Below are 24,064 nucleotides of genomic sequence, written 5' to 3' on the forward strand. Positions count from 1 at the left end.
GACCCCAGACCAGATGTATGCACCCCATTATAACTGCTGTATGCCCACATAATATCCAGACCAGCTGCATTACCCTGCTCCTGTTTTTTTAATGGCTGTATGCCTTCATTATAGTTTAGTCCCTGCACTTTCTTTATAACAGTCCTATGCCCCTGTACTCCTTTAGAACTGCTGTATGTCCACATCAGATCCCAGAACGGATGCATGTCCCTGTACCTTCTTTTTAACAGCACTTGCCCACATCAGATCTCAGACAAGATGCCTGCCCCGTCATTTTAAAACTTTTGTATGCTCACATCAAACCTAATGCATGTCCTTGCATCATTTACAACTATTGTGTACTCACATCAAACCCCAGACCAAATATATGCTGCCTGAGCCTTGTTTATGACAGTTGCAGTCTAACATCACATTCCCAGACCAGATGCATTACCCTGCACCTCCTTTCTAGCTATAGTATCCCTGTATCTTACCCCAGACCAGATGCATACCCCTGCACCTCTTTTTTTATCCACAGTATCCCTGTATCTTCCCTTAGAACAGATGCATACCCCTGCACCTCCTTTTATCTGCAGTGTCCCTACATCATACCATAGACAAGATGCAAACCCCTGCACCTCCTTTTATCTGCAGTGTCCCTACATCATACCATAGACAAGATGCATACCCCTGCACCTCCTTTTATCTGCAGTGTCCCTACATCATACCATAGACAAGATGCATACCCCTGCACCTCCTTTTATCTGCAGTATTCCTACATCATACCATAGACAAGATGAATAGAATTGCACCTCCTTTTATCTGCAGTGTTCCTACATCATACCATAGACAAGATGCATACCCCTGCACCTCATTTTATCTGAAGTGTCCCTACATCATACCATATACAAGATGCATACCCCTGCATCTCTTTTCATCTGCAGTGTCCCTTCATCATACCCCAGGCAAGATGCATACCCCTGCACCTCCTTTTATCTGCAGTGTCCCTACATCATACCCTAGACAAGATGCATACCCCTGCACCTCCTTTTATCTGCAGTGTCCCTACATCATACCATAGACAAGATGCATACCCCTGCACCTCCTTTTATCTGCAGTATCCCTTCATCATACACCAGGCAAGATGCATACCCCTGCACCTCCTTTTATCTGCAGTGTCTCTACATCATACCCCAGACAAGATGCATACCCCTGCATCTCCTTTCATCTGCAGTGTCCCTTCATCATACCCCAGGCAAGATGCATACCCCTGCACCTCCTTTTATCTGCAGTGTCCCTACATCATACCCTAGACAAGATGCATACCCCTGCACCTCCTTTTATCTACAGTGTCCCTACATCATATCATAAACAAGATGCATACCCCTGCACCTCCTTTTATCTGTAGTGTCCCTACATCATACCCCAGACAAGATGCATACCCCTGTACCTCCTTTTATCTGCAGGATCCCTACATCATACCATAGACAGGATGCATACCCCTGCACCTCTTTTTATCTGTAGTGTCCCTACATCATACCATAGACAAGATGCATACCCCTGCTCCTCCTTTTATCTGCAGTGTCTCTTCATCATACCCCAGACAAGATGCATACCCCTGCACCTCCTTTTATCTGCAGTGTCCCTTCATCATACCCCAGACAAGATGAATATCCCTGCATCTCATTTTATCTGCAGTATCCCTACATCATACCATAGACAAGATGCATACCCAATGCACCTCCTTTTATCTGCAGGGTCCCTACATCATACCACAGACACGATGGATACCCTTGCTCCTCCTTTTTCTGCAGTATCCCTACATCATACCATAGACAAGATGGATACCCTTGCTCCTCCTTTATGACTGCTGAATTACTTCCTGACCCTGGACTTTGACACACACATGGGGTGCTCTAGATATAACAAAACAGTGTGCATGGAAGAGGTTGAGGGAAAGAAAGAGGCTTTTGATCCTGGACGCTGTGAATCAATGCAACCTGACAGATCAAACATCCATAATAGAGGAGGAAAGTTTGGTACAAAAAGAATGTGCAAGTTTCATGAATGGTAGCCCCCCATTAAACATACCAGAGCCAGCTAGATCTGGAGAAAATATGGTGTGTCTTAGCAGAACCCATATACCCTCCTGAGTTTATTTTTATATCTATATACAAAAACTATTAAATGGTTCATAGGCATACTGAATAGGGATGATAAATGAAACTGCTAGTGGAAGCACTTTACTTCTCTGTAATTATTAGTAATTATATGTGCGCCAATGTGTTTACTTGATTTATAATTCAAGCTATGGTTCATTACAATTAGCCTTGAGACACTTTTTCAGATATATATTTTCTTGTTTATTTGTAAAATCTTTAAACAAAGTAAATAATGAATAAAGGCAAGTCTGGTGTAAAGAATGATGGTTTAAGAGATATTCCAATCACGTTTTGGGCAAGTTTTCCAACCTATTGCTTGGGTGCCCTAATGTGTTATAATATATGTTATTATTTTCTAATAAATATGTTTTAGTGACATTGTATTCATTCATTCAGTATGGCTTGTGTCCTTCTTTACATGACAACTTTTCTTTAGTTACCTTGGAGTATGGTGATGTGCCCCTTGTCTCAGTCCAGCCTGATACATTAGAACCAAAGACCGAAAGAGACCGTTGTGATCAGGTGATCAGATGGCTGCAGACTCTTTTGCATCATTGTGTGTTGTGGACAACGGTGAAGGGCAGACACATTACTGTAGGTGAGGACAAACATGGTCTTCACTGCCTTAAAATACATTGCTTAAATTATTAATAAAGGTACTTATCCATCTATTGTTTCATTTACAGGAGTTTTTGTGGTGGTCCTTGTCCTCTCTATAGCATTTGCTGCTCGTCTACGTCCAGCCAGCAGAGCCCCTGTGCTCTTTAGACCAGAAACCAATATTCAGCTGCTTTTGGATCTTAAATACAACCTGAGCGCAGAAGGAATATCCTGTGTTACATGCTCAGGTAAGGGTTCACTCATATATAATGTTGCTGAAAGAGATTATGCTTTAAATGGTTCCTTAGCAAATTCTGGTACCAACTGCTGCCATATCATTATAGTTTGTGCTAATGGAGTTACTACTTAGATCTATGCATACAACATTGGTTCTCTAGCAAGAGTTGGAGTTACTGGCTTTGACCTAATGCTTGGTACGTTGTTCTTTGAGCTTGTGATTGGCCATAGAAAGACATTGTAGTATTTCTAAAGCTGCCTTTGGTTTGTGAGTAGTGTATAATCATTATCATAGTTAACCTTTGTCTTACATCTCTTGAAATATTTTACTTTCCCTTCTTTGTGAGAAATGGCTGTTTGGCTTTTATTGTTTTAATGTTGTTAAATTTTGTAATAGCTACTAATTGAGATGTAACAGTCAGGATAATAGACTCAGGAAATATGCCTGGTATGTTTAGTGTGCTCTTTACTAAATAAGATTTCACTCTTGTCACCTTATTAAATTGTGACACCTGATGAGGAGGCTTCATCATACGGAAATGTAAAATCTATTGAGGAAATGATAAATATGTATTTGCACAGTGTAGCATATTTTATTTAGTACTGTGATTTGGGAAGTCTGATAATGCATAATAACCCCATTAACAAGAAAATACATAGCTCTCTGTGTTAGAAAAATACTGCAGCTTTTATTTCAAATCAAAATTATTTTATTGACGGAACAAAATGTGTAATGGCAGGAAAACATAACATTAATTTCTTTATGTCGCTTCTGTTGAGTTTTGAAGTAATTTATGGTGCCCTGGGAAATCAAGTCCCTATTTCAGAGTTCAAATTAATTTATTTCAAAAATGAATTAGAACAAACTGTTGGTCAGTCCTAGAACCTTTTTCTTTAAGTATATAATGAAAAACCTCTATTTAAAGCCAAAAGGAAAAAAATAAAGCTATGTAATTTTATGCAACTTCCAAAAATACTGATGTGTCATCAAAATGAACAAATAGTAATTGGGCAGTAATTAGATTTATACTTTCATATTTGCAGCCAAACATTTATAAAGGCTTTTTAGGCTTAGATTACAAGAAAGGTGAAGCCAGTGATTATCAGATTACACCAACTTTTATTGATCCCCATACCAGACCTCTTTGGAATGAAAAGAAGCTGTTTTGGCTTCAGTTTGTATTTAGATAAGTAAATTGTACACATATATAGTGAGTACTAATAAGAGTCTAGAGTCTAACAACAATAATCTTTCATTTTGAGATGTTCACATAAAGTGTTAATATTTGACTGTTACTTTGTGTAAATGCAAAAAGCAAATACGTTATGCAACAACTGTTACAGTGCTTTGATGATTTAAGATGGTGAATCAAGTTATCAGCTGCGGCCTGGTGCACTTGTAGGCTGATGTATGTTCACTTGTCTCTCAGTAAACGGCTGAGCTGCGATTGAATAAAAATGTAGTGCTGGCGGCTGGCGCGGTCAGATGTGCAGAATGTCATGTCTCAGCAGTTGGATTTTGTGTGATGCCTGTTTTAATGGACTTTCCACGTTTTATATTGACATGCTTTTGGGAATTGACCTTCTTCGTTCATCAGGCGGTCTCTCTGACCTCATGAAAGAGAAGGTTAGAACTGGAAAGCTTGTCAATAATAAATTTAGTTAGCCCATTAAATCACACAATAGAAGTGTTGAGACGTTTTCTCCCTGAGCTAAAATAGCTTCAGCATTTAATTTATATAAGCAGAAAAAGATCAACAACTTTTAATTGAAGATATTAGAATTTCTGCAATCGTTAAGGGATTTTGGAGCAGTTAGTGTTCAGATTTAACGAGTAATACATTTTAGCACATTTTATCTCCTGAAAAATTATTATCTAACTAAAGCTATCTGTCTTTTTAAAAAAAATGCACCTGGTTTTATAAATACAAACTTTAACCACTTAACTGCCAATTAGGGCTAAAATGCATTGCTACACAATGTATTTCAGTTTGCTATAGCATACAAGGGGTTACACAGTTTATTCACTTTCTTCATCGATCTTGTATGTAACATTGGTCAACTACTTTTTCTGTATTTCTACAATGTCCTTTGAGGCTATCCATAATGCGAGCATGACCTCTTGTTATAGAAATTAACGTGCCAAAGATTTTCTCCCTTTCAATAACTTCAATAACAAATGGAAATATTAAATAGATAATACAGTTGCAAATGATAAATAATTGCCCTTCCAATGGGGCATTCATGCAAATCAATTACCGTCTAGAAACTGATTTGGATGTAAACATAGGAGACAAGATTAAGGCAGCAGGTAAGAACCAAAAGGACCATATAGTCTTTACATTTTACCTTCTGAAGTGTAAGTTTAGTGAGTTCTCAGCATAGCTTTATTCTTGTATCCTCTTACACTATCAGTCCTTGCCTCCTCTACTGGATGTCTATTCCTTAAATAAACCACTGTTTCTGTAAAGAAGTGTGAATTACATCTAAACCTACTACTCTCCAATTTGCAATATGAACCTAGAAACCTTCTCAATTTGTTTTTTGAGATTTTCAAAAAGTAATTGTCCAATTGTTGAGCAGCTTGTTTATCTTGTAGGCATGGGAGCATTGTGTGCCACTTCCTTTACTGACCCACTCCAGCCTAGCAGATGAGGTTTCTTAAATTAGTAAAACAACATACATTACTTAAAGGGACATAATACTCATATGCTAAATCACTTGAAAGTGATGCAGCATAACTGTAAAAAGCTGACAGGAAATTATCACCTGAGCATCCCTATGTAAAAAGATATCGTTCAGTTACTGCCCAGCTGCAGGTTTAAAATAAAAGGAAAAATGATCTCATGAGATTTCACTTAACTCTCATGAGATTTCATAGTAAACTTCCTTAAAATTAATAGGGAAATAAGATGAGTGTGCATGAGGCTCACTCCCTTGCCTGTCCAGGGACAGACATACTGATTTGCTGCTTAAAGTCCTTTGCAATGGGGTGTGAATACTTAGGACATTTTGAGGTAAAATATCTTCCTTTTTTACATAGAGATGTTCAGTTGATATTTTCTAGTCAGCTTTTTACAGCTATGCTGCATCACTTCAAAGTGTTTCAACATTTAGTTATCATAGCCCTTTAAACAATATAACAGGAACATTTAGTTAAACATACAAAGAGCTATAAGAAACAGGAGGTAATAAGTATTGATGAGGATGATAATGATGATGATTATAGTGATGGTAAAGATTATGATAAAGCCTAGAGCATTTGAGAGCAATTGTTTCTTTTAACCAATAATGTAAATTCATGATATGCGCAATTTACAATTTCATATTATTTTGAGTAACTAAAGAAAAACTTAAATTATACTTACCTGATAATTTTATTTTCTTCAGATGGAAAGAGTCCACAGCTGCATTCATTACTTTTGGGAAATAAGAACCTGGCCACCAGGAGGAGGCAAAGACACCCCAATAAATAAATACTCCTCCCACTTCCCTCATCCCCCAGTCATTCTGCCAAGGAACAAGGAAACAGTAGAAGAAATATCAGGGTGAAAAGGTGCCAGAAGAATAAAAATACAGACGCACCACATAAAAAATATGGGTGGGGAGCTGTGGACTCTTTAGAAAATAAAATTATTATTTAAGCATAATTTAAGTTTTTCTTCATAAATGGAAAGAGTCCACATCTGCATTCATTACTTTTGGGAAAACAATACCCTAGCTATAGAGGACACCAAATGCCAAGACGGGAGGGTACAAAAGGTGGCCCATTCTGAAGGCACCAAGACGGAAACCACTGCCCAACCCTGTTTCATCCAAAGCCAACAAACATTAAAAAGAAAAAAGGCTCCAAGGACACTGACTAAGCCCCCAATCCTCCCACATGAGGAAGAACACTTTAAGTCCCGAGAGTATCAGAATTAAAAGAGAGTGATGCAGCGGAACTCCACTGACCCAGTCATCCATCTTGAAGGACTGAAACATCCTTCCTGCCTCGCGGACTCTTTAGAATGCTTAGTTGAAACTTGTAAAATAAAAACAAGAAAACACAAATAATAAGGTGAGCACTCTACGCTTCAACTGCATATACCCCCATCAAGGCCTGGGAGACCCAAGACAATAGGGCACAAACACAAACGCAAATAAATGTCTGGACTTTGCAGACGCAAAATCGCCAAAAATATGTTAAACCGAAAACGTGCTGCGATCTACGGGGGGAACAAGCCGCCCTGCAAGGAGGGATGAACATAATCTGGGTTACCCGCATGTGTAGTAGTAGTAGGGAGTAGTAGGGAACTCACCTCGCGGAGGACAATACTCCCAGAGGCGGATGGCTCAGCGGTCCCTAGATTCCCTGAGACCGGGGAACAAGGCCCTCTAATATGGCATACAGAACATAACTGATTGACATGTGTGGGGCCAATTTTTCATTCTTTACAAGTCGAAGAATCTGAAATTTGAACAGTCTCAGCATCAGAATCCTCCATAACTGGATAGAGAATATAATAATATGGACTATAGGAAAACAAAATTTAAACGGAACCTAACACCTACAATGGCTGGGGCACTCACCACCTCCTAGAACCAGACACTGGCAGACCAGGATTTTTCCGACGCCACACGGTCAGGAATGCAGAAATGGAAGACCAGATCGTAAATACGCCCAGTCACAAGGTGAACCGTACAGTCCAAAAAAAGCTCGCCCAACCATAAGGTTGCATCACTTCCAAAGGCCTTTATGTTCCAAGCCAGGAGCCCAGTTAACACTAAACAAAAGCAGATTGAATCACATAACAAACATGACCCCCCCCCCTGTTCAATAATCCTCCTCAGGCGATATTAACCCTCAATTCCAAGACACCAAAGGAGTCTCACTGAGACCCTGTATTGTTTTATAAGTCCCGCAAGAAAGCACCTTACAGGAAACAAATGAATTACAGTACATTCTGATGAAGTAAAATGAAACAATCTTACCGGAATCTACACCGTGGAACAGGAACACGGCCCTTCAAGTGTGATAAATAGTAGCAGAGCCTCCGCCATGGACTTGAGAGAAGAAAGCAGGCAGCAAAGCGAAGTTCAACAACGCTGATTGCTTGTGGAGCTGTTAACATGAGTTGGGATGGTTTCACAGAAAGACTCTCCCTGCATCTCCGGAATCTAACTTTCATCCAGGCCACTGAGAGACTGAAAGTATTACTTAAAACTCTCATCCCATGTCGAAGAGTACTACCCTCCATAAGAGACAAACAAACTTCCGACACTTCTCTGTCAACCTCCTGGGACGAAAGGCAAAGAATGACTAGGGGATGAGGGGAGTGGGAGGGATATTTAAGCCTTTGGCTGGGTTGTCTTTGCCTCCTCCTGGTGGCCAGGTTCTTATTTCCAAAAGTAATGAATGCAGCTGTGGACTCTTTCCATTTATGAAGAAAAACATATTTTATAAAGAACTAAGGTATGCATTCATTGTTTATTTACAAAAGTAAAACATAAAATTCAAAAGTAGTTTGTGAAATTTAGGTTTGGGGTTGGTGATCCCAGATTTCATAAACAAAAACATAGATATAAAACAGTACAGAATGACTGTAGGTTTGGGATGAGGATTCGAGATTATACAAAAATATGAAATTATCCTCTGAAAAAAGCATATGAAAAAGATAATTCCAAACATAAATTTCAGCCTATGTGGGCCTAATTAGTGCCATTGCAGCTATATCTCTCTAAGGCAATGTGAGTAGGGACTCCATTTCTGTAAAATAGACTCTAATACTCATGTGGAACAAGAACAGAGAATCCTTTAGTTGGGTATGAACAACGCTGTACGAATGTACCATACAGGATGGTGACCACATATGTTACAGCCTCTTTTAGCTTACTTGAGTGATTCACAAAAAGCTCCCCTATAGTATACTAACCTGATCCCTTTAAGAATGATAGTCCAACCCTGACATAACAGGCATTTCTACCCTTAATAAAGGATTTGTATAGAGAGCACCATATTTAGCAGAGATGCCGCTCTATCCATGAAAGGCATAATAGGATTGGGTACATAGTAAAGACATAGTAGGATGATGACTTGTCACAGAAAAAAGATAGTTTCTTTGTTCGTGTTTGGGTGTTTATGTCTATTGCTTCCTATAAGTATTATAACTCCTGGAGACCAGTCTGTTTAAGGGAAAAGTGGGATATAGCTCACTATTGAAGGCCACCGAATTTAAGAGACATTATAATCAAAATGTTATCTCTATGAAATAGTTTTTTTTCTTGAGAAGATTGAAGAAAAAATTGTTCAGTTTTGAATTGCTTACTGGTTTATAGACACTTCCTTCTAATGCTAATTGACTGATAGATACTACTACTACTAATTGGTTGATAGACACTTCCTGCCAACTCTAATTGGTTAATAGATGCGTTTGCTAATACTAATTGCTAATTTTAATTGGTTGATAGACTCTTCAAGCTAATACTAATTGGCCGGCAGTCACATCCTCCTATTGCTTATTGGTTAATAGACTCAGTGAGCATCAGTAAGAAGTAAAGAGTTGGGGTTGCTCTATTAGTTTCAGGTTACATTTAAAGGGACACTGATAGTGCATGCAATTTTAAGCAACTTTCTAATTTACTCCTATTATCAAATTTTCTTCATTCTCTTTGTATCTTTATTTAAAAAGCAAGAATCTAAGTTTAGATGCCGGCCCATTTTTGGTGAACTACCTGGGTTGTTCTTGCTGATTGGTGGATAAATTCACCCACCAATAAACAAGTGCTATCCAGGGTCTAAACTAAAATTTGGCTGGCTCATAAAGATAGCAAGAGAACAAAGAAACATTGATAATATGAGTAAATTAGAAAGTTGCTTAAAATTGCATGCTCTATCTGAAAAAAAAAGAAAAAAAATTGGGGTCAGTGTCCCTTTAAACAACTTTTATTTCAAATGTTTTCAGGGAAAAAAAGCTAGCAAGTTTAAATGATGTTGATTCATATTGGTGCTGAGATACAATGTCCTATTAAACAATACTTTGCTAATAACCTGCATAAAAATAAATGCATTACAAGTTTAATTTTGATCGAAAAATGTGCATTGTGTTGTAGTCCAGGGACACACCACTTTCAAAAGCATCTTGAGTAGCTTTACCATATTTCCTTTGCTGTGAACAGTTTGTAACATAAATAAGCTCCTGTACTGATCAAGTAGTTACTATGTGGATGTAGCTGAACAGGTAAATATACTTTATGAGTGAAATGCATTTCATTGTCCTTTTAGTACTACATTCTCATGGTGAAGCATTGGAGAGTTGTTGGTGATGTGACACATTTTTTGTCTTGCATTCTGGCACATATGTCATTTTATAATTATTCTTATTATAAAACATTATATTTTATAATTACTTGAAATGTTACCTGAGACATGTAAGGATATTTAACTGTTTGTGAACCTGTGTGTTGCAGAACTCTCTAGCAAACAAGAGGTTAATACAAATTCTAGTTCCAGTGTCATGTTTCCTTCCCTGCAGGCTTATTTCAGGAGAAGCCTCGTAGCCTTCAGAACAACATCCGGACCTCATCAGAGAAGAAGAAAAGAGGTTCTCTATCCCAGTGGAATGCCAGAACTGCTACCTCTGACCCCGCACATCAGGGTGTGTAGGAGTACAACATATATGTTTATATAAAATCCTGTGCTGCGTATGATTTGGTTGGAAAACAGTGGCCCTTCTCATGGGCATCCATAGACTTTTCCCCTGTGGTAGAGGGGAAATAAAATATCCACTGATTGCTTTTACTGCACACCGAGCATATGTGCATATGCCCTCTGTACCTGCATTCAGACAGAGAACATGTATTATGTAAATGATAGCTGACAGATGTTCAGTATTAACTTTACTGTCCTGTTCATCTCTGCAAAGTCGATAAATGAAAGTTATAGTCAGCTCTAGAGCAACGTGCATTTCCAGAAGCAGCGTGCATTTGTGTGTTTCCTCCAATCACCAGCTAGTTCCCAGAACTGCATTGCTGCTCCTGAGTTACCAAGCTGTGCTTTTCAACAGAGGATGCCAAGAGGACAAAGTAAATTTGATAATAGAATAATTTTAAAAGTCTCTTAAAAATTACACGCTCTATCTCAATAACGAAAGTTTAATATTGGCTCCTTTTCTAGTTTAATATTATAGTGCAATTGTGATTTTGCAATTCTTTCCTATGGATAGTGTATTGTACATCAGGATTATAGTGATATAAATACATATATATGCTACTATTGTATAAACCCAGAAACTCATTACCTGCTTCTAATGTAAATTACTTATAATACATATTACAGCAATTACACAGCTAACACTGTTATATATATATATGTCTATATATGTATACATATATATTTATGTGTTTAAATGTCTATATATGTATTTACAGACATATATACACATATAAACACATAAATATATATGTATACCTATATAGACACACACACATATATACAGTGTATATATATATATATATATATATATATATAAACACAGTCCAGCAATTGCACTCTCTGGATTTAAACCATAATAAAGGTTGCTGTGGTTTAAATCCAGAGAGTGCAATTGCTGGACTGTTTTTATTGAGAGATTTTGCACCCTGGAATTTGTCTCATGAGCGAGTGGGAGTGCGCTTCACCTATATTGACATATACATATATATACCTACCGGTGTTGTTGTAAGCTGCGGTAAGACGCCAATATGAGTTATTCGCTTGTCTTGATGAAGGCTTCTGCGTAAGCCGAAACGTCGACCTATTCCTATGACATACTAATGTTGTTGTCAAAAACAATAAATTGATTTTGATTGCTCATACACATATTATATAAATCCTGAGAGTGCCCTCCCTTTCCTAGCTCTTATCTACATCCTATTGAGGATTGCACCCAGGTGCTTCATCACTATTTGAAGCTGGAGTGCTGGAACACGTGCTAATTGGATTATATATATATATATATATATATATATATATATATATATATATATAGTTGCAATCAAAATTATTCAACCCCCATTGCAAATCAGGTTTATTGTCAAAATTCACAGACTTTCAAATGTTTGCAATAAACAAATAAAACAAAAGCAATTGAAATAACTTAACACAACGCATGCGTCAAGTGGTTTCCCCAAATTCAACTGAAAATGCAACTTTTAATGAATTCTGCAGTTTTAAAATTATTCAACCCCTTCATGACAAGCATCTTAAGTACTTAGTAGAGCACCCTTTTGCTGACAATAAACCTGATTTGCAATGGGGGTTGAATAATTTTGATTAGAACTTTATATATATATAAGTGCATTGGAGCCATTTGCAGTCAAGTAGCTGAAAAAAATGAAAAATCATATATATGCAATAATCATATTTAATAAAGTGTTTAACTATGTATTTACTGTAAATATTTCACATTCCAATGCTTGACACATAGGGGAATACAGTATGTTCTAACAATTTCTAAATAGATTTTACTAAATATATATGTATATATCTATACCTATATATAATGAAGTATGTTTATATATACGTATATATATATATATATATATATATGTGTGTGTGTGTGTGTGTGTGTGTGTGTGTGTGTGTGTGTGTGTGTGTGTGTGTGTGTGTGTGTAAAAAAAACTTCTGTAGTGTGCACTCACTTTAACTGAAAACACAGCAACTGGGGTGCAAATATGTGCAACAAATAGTAGATAGGACCAGAGGGAGATAAACACAGCACTCACTGGATTTAGTAGAGTAAAACTTCACTTTTAATTATTCATGTTAAAATCCACATAATGCCAGACGTTTCAGTGTCATACTGACACTTTCATCAATGGATGCAGAAGGTAAAACCGCTGTTTGTTTTACGTTCTGCATCCATTGATGAAAGTGTCAGTATGACACTGAAACGTCTGGCATTATGTGGATTTTAACATGAATAATTAAAAGTGAAGTTTTACTCTACTAAATCCAGTGAGTGCTGTGTTTATCTCCCTCTGGTCATATATATATATATATTTATATATATATATATATATATATATATATATATATATATATATATATATATATAAATGTATGTGTGTATGTATACTGTATATATATAGATTGTAAGTTCCCACGGGAATAGGGCCCTCAATTCCTCCTGTATGTGTTTGTAAATTTTGTCCTGTCTCTTAGAAGTTTTATATTATTGTTTTATTTAAATGAACTGTATCATTGGACAGCGCTGCGGAATATGATGACGCTTCGTAAATAAAGTATAATAATAATAATAATAATAATATATGCTTCGTAAATAAAGTATAATAATAATAATAATATATATAATTAAAGATATATATTGTACCATAAAAAATCAGAAATATATAAAAATATGTATTTATGAATAAATAGAAAATATTTATGTGAAGAACATTGGAATGTGAAATATTAATATTTCATGTTGGGTTAGCGCACTTGAGAAAATGCGATCAGGTTTGCGAGATTGAAGGCTATCTGGGAATAGGTTAGCGCGTTTGCGATATTGTAACTTCAGCTTTTTGCGTGTGATGGGTTAGCGTGTTATTAAAAACTTTTTACTTTCATCTTGTAATATTCACGGTACATAATACACACAAAAAGCTTACATCCTGTGGAGTTAGAAGGTAAGAGGGAGTAAAAAATAGCACCACACTCATAATCTAGCCCTATATGGGTTATAGGGAGATGCCTGATGATGAGTACGTGTTTTTTCAATGAAAAAATACCCCCTGCATCTTATATTATGTTTCCATTCATTGTTGTGTACAGGGTGGTAGAAAGCTATACGATGATAGTTTGGAGATTCCAGTTTGCTCTATCTGTGTGAATAGCCCTGATTTAAGCATGTTATATTTGTTATTTCCTATTAGTTTACTTATTTCAGCAGTGATCCTCCATTGGTGCATCCTCTTCTTGTGTATTATAGATAATTTGCCAACATTGTGGTGTTTGAACAGTTACAAAAGCTGGCAATAGGGGGGCTGGGAGCTGGTTGGGGCATTGTGTTTTGCCCTGGGATCTAGCTTGTTTCTGTTTTGATGTAGTGATGCTATTGGTGACAGCAAGATAAGGTAGGATGCTAACTTGGGTCTAACAAACAACATCTGCAAGGAAAGCCACTGTGGACAGAAACAGAACTAGTTGTATGAATAATTGTACTAGATTCAATAAAAACCTGTGGAACTAAAATCACACTGAAAAAAACTAGCTGATACATTGTACCTCACAAATTGTGGAATTCATAAAGATGTGTACTTGCCCTTCATCATATTCATAAATTGATAGCAACTCACCATTATGATTAATAAAGCAGCTGTCTTATAACCCTACACCTCTCAGTGCATAAAATAAGCTCCACTCTATAAAATACCAGCACCTCAAACATTATTTCAAAACTATACAGAATGAATAAAACTGTACATAATTAATAAGCACATACAGAGTTAATAATACTTTACAGAATTAATAAAAATGTACAAAATAAATAAAAAAATTACAGAATTAATAAATCTTACAGAATTAATACAAATGTACAAAATTAATAAAAATGTACAAATTTAATAACATTGTATAGAATTAATAAAACCTTACAGAATTAAAAAAATTACAAAATTAATAAAATTGTACAGAATTAATAAAACCTTACAGAATTAATAAAACCTTACAGAATAAAAATGTACAGAATTAATAAAATTGTAGAGAATTAATAAAACCTTACAGAATTAATAAAACCTTACAGAATAAAACTATACATAATTAATAAAAATGTACAGAATTAATAAAAACCTACAGAATTAATAAAACTTTACAGAATTAATGAAACCTTAAAGAATTATTAAGCCTAACAAAATTAATTAAACCGTATAGAATTAATAAAACCATACAGTATTAATAAAACCATAATGAATTAATACAATCATACAGAACTAATTAAATTTAAAACATGAATAAAACCTTAAAGAGTGAATACAACCTTATGGAATTAATAAAGCTTTACAGAATTAATAAAACCGTACAGAATTAATAAAATCATACACATTTAAGAAAATCATACAGAAGAAAAACTTTACAGAATATTTTTTTACAGAATTAATAAAACTAGATAGAATTAATAAAATCTTACAGAACTAATAAAGCATACAAAATTAATAAAACCTTACAGAATAAATAAAGTATACACATTAATAAAACTGTACAGAATTATTAAAACCAGACAGAATTAATAAAACTGTACAGCATTACTGCAACCATACATAATTAATAAAGTATTCAGAATTTATACAATTTTACAGAATTAATAAAGCATACAAAATTAATAAAACCTTACAGAATTAATAAAACTGTGCAGAATTAATAAAACTATACAAAATCAATAAAACTTGACAGAATTAATTGGGCTTACAGGATTAATAAAACTGAACAGAATTAATAAAACTATACAGAATTAATAAATCCATATAGAATTAATAAAATCTTACAGAATTAATAAAACCATACTGAATTAATAAAACATTACATAATTAATAAAACATTACAGAAATCTAATTCAAATAAAAAAAAATCCTCTATTCAACAGCACTATGGAAAAATAGTACTCCCCAGAGACACCTTTTGTTCTATGTTCTATTTCACAAATACAAGTATTTACATAAGCTATTTTGTAAACTATTTCCTAAGTGTTGCATTTAACATTTGTTGCTGATGGTTCTCATTTGATGAGTGAGGCATCATATACTGGGAGCCACCTTATGCAACTATACATTTTAATCAGGAACACTCTAAACAAAATGTTAGGAAAGATAGGTGGAGACATGCTCAGTGAATTTCAGAAATGGCCTTGCCATCAGAACAAGGAAACCTCACAAGCATCTATGAAGCTTAGCCAATGACTCATATAAACTCCATATTTCTCAGAAGAGAATATTTAACAAAACCAGAGAGAAATAAGAAAACATCAGCTGGTGGTAGAGGTTTTCCCTTCTACAGAAGGATCATTAGGAACCTGAGAGGCAGATGCTTTGCACTATGCTTACCGACCAGAATTGAGCTACTGGTCATAGGTGTTCCAGTCTGGTGCAAAAGTTGGCAGGATAATCTTCATGTTGGGCTGGCTGGCAGCATAGTACATGCTGTGTATCTGCTGCTTAATATAGGTTTGTGAGTATACTATGTGATTTGTGCAGGGAGTGTTACCCACAGGTCCACAGGGTTCCTGGCACTAAGGTTCCTGGCACTAAGACTGTTGGGAAGGTTGTAAAAGGGTTTTGCTAATGGAAGTCATATGGGTAGATTTATCAAGCAGCGGATGCTGCAATCTACCCCCGAAGTTTCTGGCTTGCTGAAAACTTAAGTTTAGAAGCAACAGTCGTAAGACCGCTTCTCATTAACTCATCCTCCACCTCTGAGGTGGCGGACAGCAATCATCCCGATCAGATACGATTGGGATGATTGACACCCCCTGCTAGCGGCCAATTGTCCACAAATGTGCAGGGGGCGGCTCTGCGCAAGCATTTCACAAGAAATGCTTGTGCAAGGATAAATGCCAATAGCGTATGCTGTCTGAATTTATCAATGTCGGACGGCCATGATTCGCTACAGCGAATCATGTCTACCCACAATTTGATAAATCGGCCCCATAGTATACATGTTTCTGGCCTTCCCTAGTGTATTCTTACCCTAGTGAGATCTTTAATTTACGTCTCCTGCTTAACCCTTGACTGTACCTTCACTTGTGTACTGATTATTTGGCTAAAGACTTCTGGAACTGTTTTCTTGGTAACACTGCTGATACTCCCTTTTGCTGTGTTACTGGACTGTTTAACATTTTGATGATCCCTGGCTTGTTTGTTAACTACTCTGCTGCTGCTAAATATCTGAAGCTGAGCATGTTGTAGTCTTGTTTACAACATATTTTCTGAAGAAGTGGCTCCAGTCTCCAAATTAGGTAGTTATTTAATTACAATATATAATAACCAAACTGAGATGGATCCAGCGGAGATGGCAAAAATGATAACCACTCACTCACAGCATCTTTCTGCCTTGGCTCACACCATGCACAATTTATAGGCCTCCTAGTTGAACATGTTACAGTGGGTAGAAGGTTTTCAGGCTCAAATACAGACTGTTGTGAGTGTCTATAATACTTCATCTGTTACAGCTACAACTTCTGCTGAGGGAGCCAGTTTGCAGAGTATATCAGGTACACAGTAATCAGGACACTTGGTATTTCCTTAACGAAATTTGCCTTTGTCTGAAATGTTAATGGGGACAGACAACAGTTCTGTACTTTCATCATGGCCTGTCAGATCCTATTTTTAATTAAACCAGGGACTTACACTACAGATGTTGTTAATGTTTGCACTGCTTTTGCTTTATTGACAGGTGAACCACAGATTTGGGCTCATAATGTTATTCAGAGGAACATTGAGATACTAAACACATGGGACTCTTTTGTTAATACAATGAGTATCCTGTATGATGATCTACATTGTATGGCTACTGCTCAGTCTGCTTTAAGAAGTTTATGACAAGGGAGGAGACCTGTCAAGGATTATGTTTGTAATTTAAGCCACATTTCCAATGAAACTAACTGGAATGCTTCTGCTCTTCTGGGTCAGAGAGAAGCACACTCACAGGAATGAACAACTCAATACTATTGTTAGCCTGTTCTATGGCTAAATGTCATCCAGATTTAGATGCAAATTCATGAAAGATACCAAGAAAGACTTGCCTCACCAGCTTCTGGTTCTTCTCAAGGGTTCCAAGTCTCTACTTTCTCTTCTGTTGATGAATCATTACTTGAGGAGGTGCCTAGGCAAATAGGAACAATTAAGGGGCCTATTCATGCTTCTGAACCCACTTAGCTTAGAGACTGGAACATATATTTAAATTGTGGCAAAATCTGGTTATCTCTAGAGGTGTGCTCAAGTGAAACATTTTGTTTGACCGAATCTTTCCTTACAAATATTAAAAAAACATTGTTTTTCAAATATTAGTTGCTCATGCTAATTGTTAAACAAATGTAAATGTTAATTTGCTACAGGTGAAAAGGTTCACCTGTAGCGTAAAATTCTTGCCTTTAGCACACTGGAGAGAGTTCAGCTAATCCCAATCCATCTTTACAGTGCGCATGCTAATAAGAGGCATAGTGCGGAGGCTCCCAGATCCTGCACTAAAGGAGAAGGTCTGGGAGCCGCCGCACTATGCCTCCTTTTAGCATGGCAGAGGCTCTGTAAAAAACAGAAGGGTATTGAGTGGCTCTCCAGCACCGTTAAGGTAATTATTTTGACTTTTTAAAGGGAACAAATTAATACTGACAAATTTGTCATTATTCATTTGTTTTCTTTCATTATTATGTTGCATTCGTTAAGATATTCGTTTTGTGAAAATTAGATGAATATCCAAGTTTCATTGATAAAACAAATGTCTAGTTATTTCCTTTGTAAATATCTAGTGAGACTTAGAAGAGCATCTAGGGAAGCTGTATCAGTTCGAAAAGCTGTTTCCTGAATACCTAGGCACACTTATGACTGTCAAATGGATCTAGTCCTGGAAGCCCACATACCTTTTGGAAGAAATGTTCCTTTATCTGGACCGTAGTTTCTTCACCTTAAAATATCGGTGAAAGGGATTTATTAGCCTATCTACTTCCTGAGCTAGAGCTGATATATTTTTGAGAAAGATGTGGGTTTGCAAACCTGTGCGGTCTACAGGGCAATCAACAGCATCATTATTTGTAATATATAAACTTTGCCAAATATTCCTTTTCCTCAGCCCCATCCTCCTTTTTCTGTGACAGGTGTTGATCAATTTAAGGTGGAGAAGATTTTTGATTAATGCATTTATCATGGACAAGTTCAATATTTAATCAAATGGAAGAGTTATAGATTAGAGAATAAATCATGGGAACCAACAGCTAATGTGTATGCTCCCTGTCTTTTACGTCTATTCCATCTTTAGCATCCCTCTTTTCCCAGCTTCGCACTCTGATATGGTGGTTTAGAAGGAAGCAATGTCACATGCCTCCATGTTTCTCCGTGCTTACCCTCCAGAATAGAGCTGTGAATCAGAAGCATGGTTGGCAGCATGGGACATACTGTGCGTTTGCAGCTTCATATAGGTCTGTGAGTTTGCTTGTTGGCACTGTTTTATATCCTTTGTGCAGGGAGTGTTTCCTGCTGGGTTCCTGGCTCTAAGACTGTTGGAGAGGTTTTAAAAGGCCTTTTCTGTATCTTCAGCGCGGTTTTATTCTAATGGAAGTCCTAGCATATCTATTCCTGACCTTCACCTTTGGTTGTGACACTGGCAAGCGCTTTGTGTTTATGTCCCCTGTCTGTCCTTGTCTGTGCTTGTGGACTGATTAGATAAGGGAAATGGACCAAGCGCCCTGGGGATATCTCTAGCTGTGTACAAAGGCCGCCTAGCCGGCCAAAGGAAGAAGAATTTGGTGGTGTAATGTACAAAGCGCCTAAATGAAAGGTCGAGGTGATAATGAATGAGAACGTACCTAATGAGATGTGTGTAAGAAGTTTAATCCTAACAAAGACACATAAAAGCATACAATAAAAACAGTAATAATAAAATCATATAGAAAAATTATACAATAAAAATTAGCATGGATCCATGTAAACTGTTCAGTGATTACAAATGACAGGTAAATTACAGTAATTGCATATGAGAGGTAAGATTGATGACCTGTGCAATAATTACAAGTGACAGGTATTGGTGTAAGTACCAAATATGGAGCTAGTGAGCAACAGTAGGTAGAAAAAGCAAAAATAAAAGCCCAGCAACAAATGAAATGCAAATGTCCAAAAGTCAATCGTGTCAGTTGGTCCTATGTGAAGAAAAAGATCAAATTGATTCCTTAAAGAAGTGAAGCAAGTGGAAAAATCCAAAAAGTGAAAAAAATGAATAAAAATTCTACAATCAAAAAATGATGAAAAAAATTTGAAATGTGGGGATAAAAATAAAACCAAATGCAATGAGTAAATGTGGTGCAGTAATCCTCAATGAGAAAACCAAAGATGGGGGCTATATACTTCTTGTATTTCATATATAGTTCTGCAAGTCCCGGTAAAAAATTAAAAATAATAGTGTAGATGGTACAGGTCTATTAAATAATATTGAAATAGTTCTTACCAGTTGTCTTACCTGTAGGCATCTGGTAAGAACCATTTCAATGGGCCTTTCATTTAGGCGCTTTGTACATTACACCACCAAATTCTTGTGGACTGATTATCTGGCTAGCAACTTCTGGTTAACCCTGCTGACACTCCCTTGTGTCCTTTCTAGACTGTGTACCTGGTGCTGATTTCTGGCTTGTTTGTTGATTACTGAAATTAAAAATGAAATTATAACATTTCACAATAACATTGAAACTTTGAAATATATTACGAGATACTGCTAAATGATATATGCAGGACATTATAAAAATAGAATTTAAGATCAACTGTTTTACCATGCTTACATTATATATTTCTATCTCTCTGTCTGTCCTCCTATCTGTCTGTCTCTGTCTGAACATTTCTCTTTCTGTCTGTCTGTCCTCTATCTATCTATCTATCTATCTATCTATCTATCTATCTATCTATCTATCTATCTATCTATCTATCTATCTATCTATCTATCTATCTATCTATCTATCTATCTATCTATCTATCTATCATCTATCTATCTATCTATCTATCTATCTATCTATCTATCTATCTATCTATCATCTATCTATCTATCTATCTATCTATCTATCATCTATCTATCATCTATCAATCATCTATCTATTTTCACCTGTTAATCTATCTTTAAAATTGGTGAAGGAGCATCAGATTTCTCTGTGCACTAAGGCCCATATTTATCAAGCTCTGTACGGAGCTTGAAGGGCCGTGTTTCTGGCGAGTCTTCAGACTCGCCAGAAACACAAGTTATGAAGCAGCGGTCTAAAGACCGCTGCTCCATAACCCTGTCCGCCTGCTCTGAGCAGGCGGACAGGAATCGCCGGAAATCAACCCGATCGAATACGATCGGGTTGATTGACACCTCCCTGCTGGTGGCCGATTGGCCGCGAGTCAGCAGGGGGCGGCATTGCAGCAGCAGCTCTTGTGAGCTGCTGGTGCAATGTTAAATGCGGAGAGCGTATTGCTCTCCGCATTTAGCGAGGTCTTGCGGACCTGATCCGCACTGTCGGATCAGGTCCGCAAGACCTATGATAAATAGGGGCCTAAATGTAAATACATTTTAAAACCAGTGACATCATGAGAAAATGTAATATAGTTTTAGCCATTGTTATACAACTATCTATCATCTATCGATATATCGATCTCTCTATCTATCTCTCTATCTATCTCTCTATCTATCGATCTATCGATCAATCTATCTATCTATCTATCTATCGATCTATCAATCTGTCTGTATGTCTGTCTATCTGCCTTCCTGTCTATCTAGTTATCTATCTGTCTGTCTATCCATTAGGGATGGGAGAATGTGTTTATATCCGAATTCGAATGTTAGAACGAATGTTATTGTAGAAATTCGATTTACATAATAGAATGTTGATAAGAACGAATATTCTTAAAAATTCAATTTTCGAATGTTATTTACAGTTTTCGAATGTCACATTCGAATTCGAATGTCACAGTCGAATTTGAATGTTACATTCGAATATCACATTCGAATTCGAATATTACATTTATAAAACACAATTGTAGACTACAAACACGAGTAAGCCAAAAAGACACAAATAGAAAATATATTTATGTGTTTATTTATACGTGTATAAATGTATGTATGTGTGCACATACATTACACATATAAACACATAAATACACATCTATATAGATATATAGAGACTTGTATACATACACACATTTAGACATATATACATCTTTAACCCTTACACTTTAATTAAGGTCTCAACTCTGGCTAAATATTATAAAGCTATTTCGGCTTTCATCCGAGCGCAACCAAAACGTTTCAACTTAATATGAGCACGATATCCATTGAAAGTATAAGTTGTGCTAGAGTGATGTCGGCTGCACTAAATATATTACGAGATACTGCTAAATGATATATGCATGACATTTTAAAAATAGAATTTAAGATCAAATGTTTTACCATGCTTACATTATATATTTCTATCTCTCTGTCTGTCCTCCTATCTGTCTGTCTCTGTCTGAACATTTCTCTTTCTGTCTGTCTGTCCTCTATCTATCTATCTATCTATCTATCTATCTATCTATCTATCTATCTATCTATCTATCTATCTATCTATCTATCTATCTATCTATCTATCTATCTATCTATCTATCTATCTATCTATCTATCATCTATCTATCATCTATCAATCTATCATCTATCAATCATCTATCTATTTTCACCTGTTAATCTAGCTTTAAAATTGGTGAGGGAGCATCAGATTTCTCTGTGCACTAAGACCCATATTTATCTAGCTCCGTACGGAGCTTGAAGGGCCGTGTTTCTGGCGAGTCTTCAGACTTGCCAGAAACACAAGTTATGAAGCAGCGGTCTAAAGACCGCTGCTCCATAACCCTGTCCGCCTGCTCTGAGCAGTCGTACAGGAATCGCCGAAAATCAACCCATTCGAATATCACATTCGAATTTGAATATTACATTTATAAAACACAGTATTAGACTAGAAATACTATTTCGAATTCGAATGTCACATTCGAATCGAATATCACATTCGAATAGAATATCACATTCGAATCGAATATCACATTTAAAACACAGTATTAGACTAGAAATACTATTTCAAATTTGAATGTGACATTCAAATTCGAATGTAGCATTCAAATTCGAATATTACATTTATTAAACACAGTTGTAGACTAGAAATACTATTTCAAATTCGAATGTCAAATTCGAATTCGAATATTACATTTCGAAATTGAATGAATACATAGCTAAACATTCTATTATTCGAACAAATATTTTCGAATTTTATTGAAAAATTCTAAAACGAAAATTCGAAAATAGAATGTTAGAATGTTATATAAACATTCGAAATTCGATTTAAATTTCGAATTTTTAGAAACATTCGCCCATCCCTACTATCCATCTATCTGTCTGTCTGAATGTGTCTGTCTGTTTCTATGTAATTTCTATCATGATTAATTGATCTTTTGGGTTATTAAACTCATAAGTAGCTATTTGTATAATATCTTTATAAGGGAAAATTGCATATTTCTTTCACTTAGATTTACAAAGAACAGTATATGTTACAAGATGCAAATGGGAAGATCGTATTACAATCTACAGACTGTCCTTTAACTCAACTGCACCAGCACCATGGCAGCCGACCATTCCTGGGGAGGATGAAGTCTCCACATTTCAGGTGAGCATGTATAAAGGAAAAAAATCAGCTAATAAACATATTTTTAGCAATTTAATTAACATTCAGGTAACCTTAGTGTTTGTGTGAGATTAGGAAATATGGATAATGTTTTTATGCCGTTCAGTCCAATGCCAACGCTTGTCTTAGCAACAGCCTTAACCCTATTAAATCTTATCCCTACCCTGAGCACCTATGTACAGTACTTGTTCATATTTCATAACCCTGAAGCCAGCATCATTTCTAACAATCACTCAGGTATTGTTTCCATAGATGATGTTAATCAGTATTACAGGTGATTATGTTTAGAACCATTATTGCTACCAGATACCAATTTACCTCAAGTGATTACTCTAGCGCAAAACTAACATGCCAGTTTTATTTACAGGACACTTTGGGGTCGCTCGCAAACTATCGCCAATTTCTTAATGAAATGGCTTTTTGCTTCACGGCTGAATTAGTCAGTTTGTTTTTCAAGTGATCACAATGCAAAATGGATGTGTTCATTAAAAGCCGATTTTCAACAACACTGCGCGACTTCTCTGCCGTGTCTCACAGCATGACAACGAGGCTCCCATTGGAGCCTTTCCGGAAATGCGAACACAAGGTCGCATTCACATTGCACTCAACTAGTAATACCAGTGCACATTTGAGTGCGCTGGTATTATGAGTGGAGCACAAATATTGCACTTGCAAAAGTGCAATTTTGCTCTC

The 24,064-nt window shown here is 36.3% G+C and overlaps 1 protein-coding gene across 1 annotated transcript in view; it reads left to right on the forward strand.

Annotated features, from left to right (window-relative positions):
• The window catches only part of DISP3 (dispatched RND transporter family member 3), a 284,421-nt gene that overhangs the window by 155,723 nt on the left and 104,634 nt on the right, over nt 1–24,064 (forward strand). Inside the window, exons 8-11 of the mRNA XM_053690067.1 lie at nt 2,578–2,739; nt 2,828–2,989; nt 10,493–10,615; nt 23,217–23,353. Of these exons, the coding sequence (XP_053546042.1) occupies nt 2,578–2,739; nt 2,828–2,989; nt 10,493–10,615; nt 23,217–23,353 (584 nt within the window). The remainder of the gene's footprint in view (nt 1–2,577; nt 2,740–2,827; nt 2,990–10,492; nt 10,616–23,216; nt 23,354–24,064) is intronic.

The sequence above is a fragment of the Bombina bombina genome, chromosome 8 (assembly GCF_027579735.1).
Source record: "Bombina bombina isolate aBomBom1 chromosome 8, aBomBom1.pri, whole genome shotgun sequence".
NCBI lineage: Eukaryota > Metazoa > Chordata > Amphibia > Anura > Bombinatoridae > Bombina > Bombina bombina.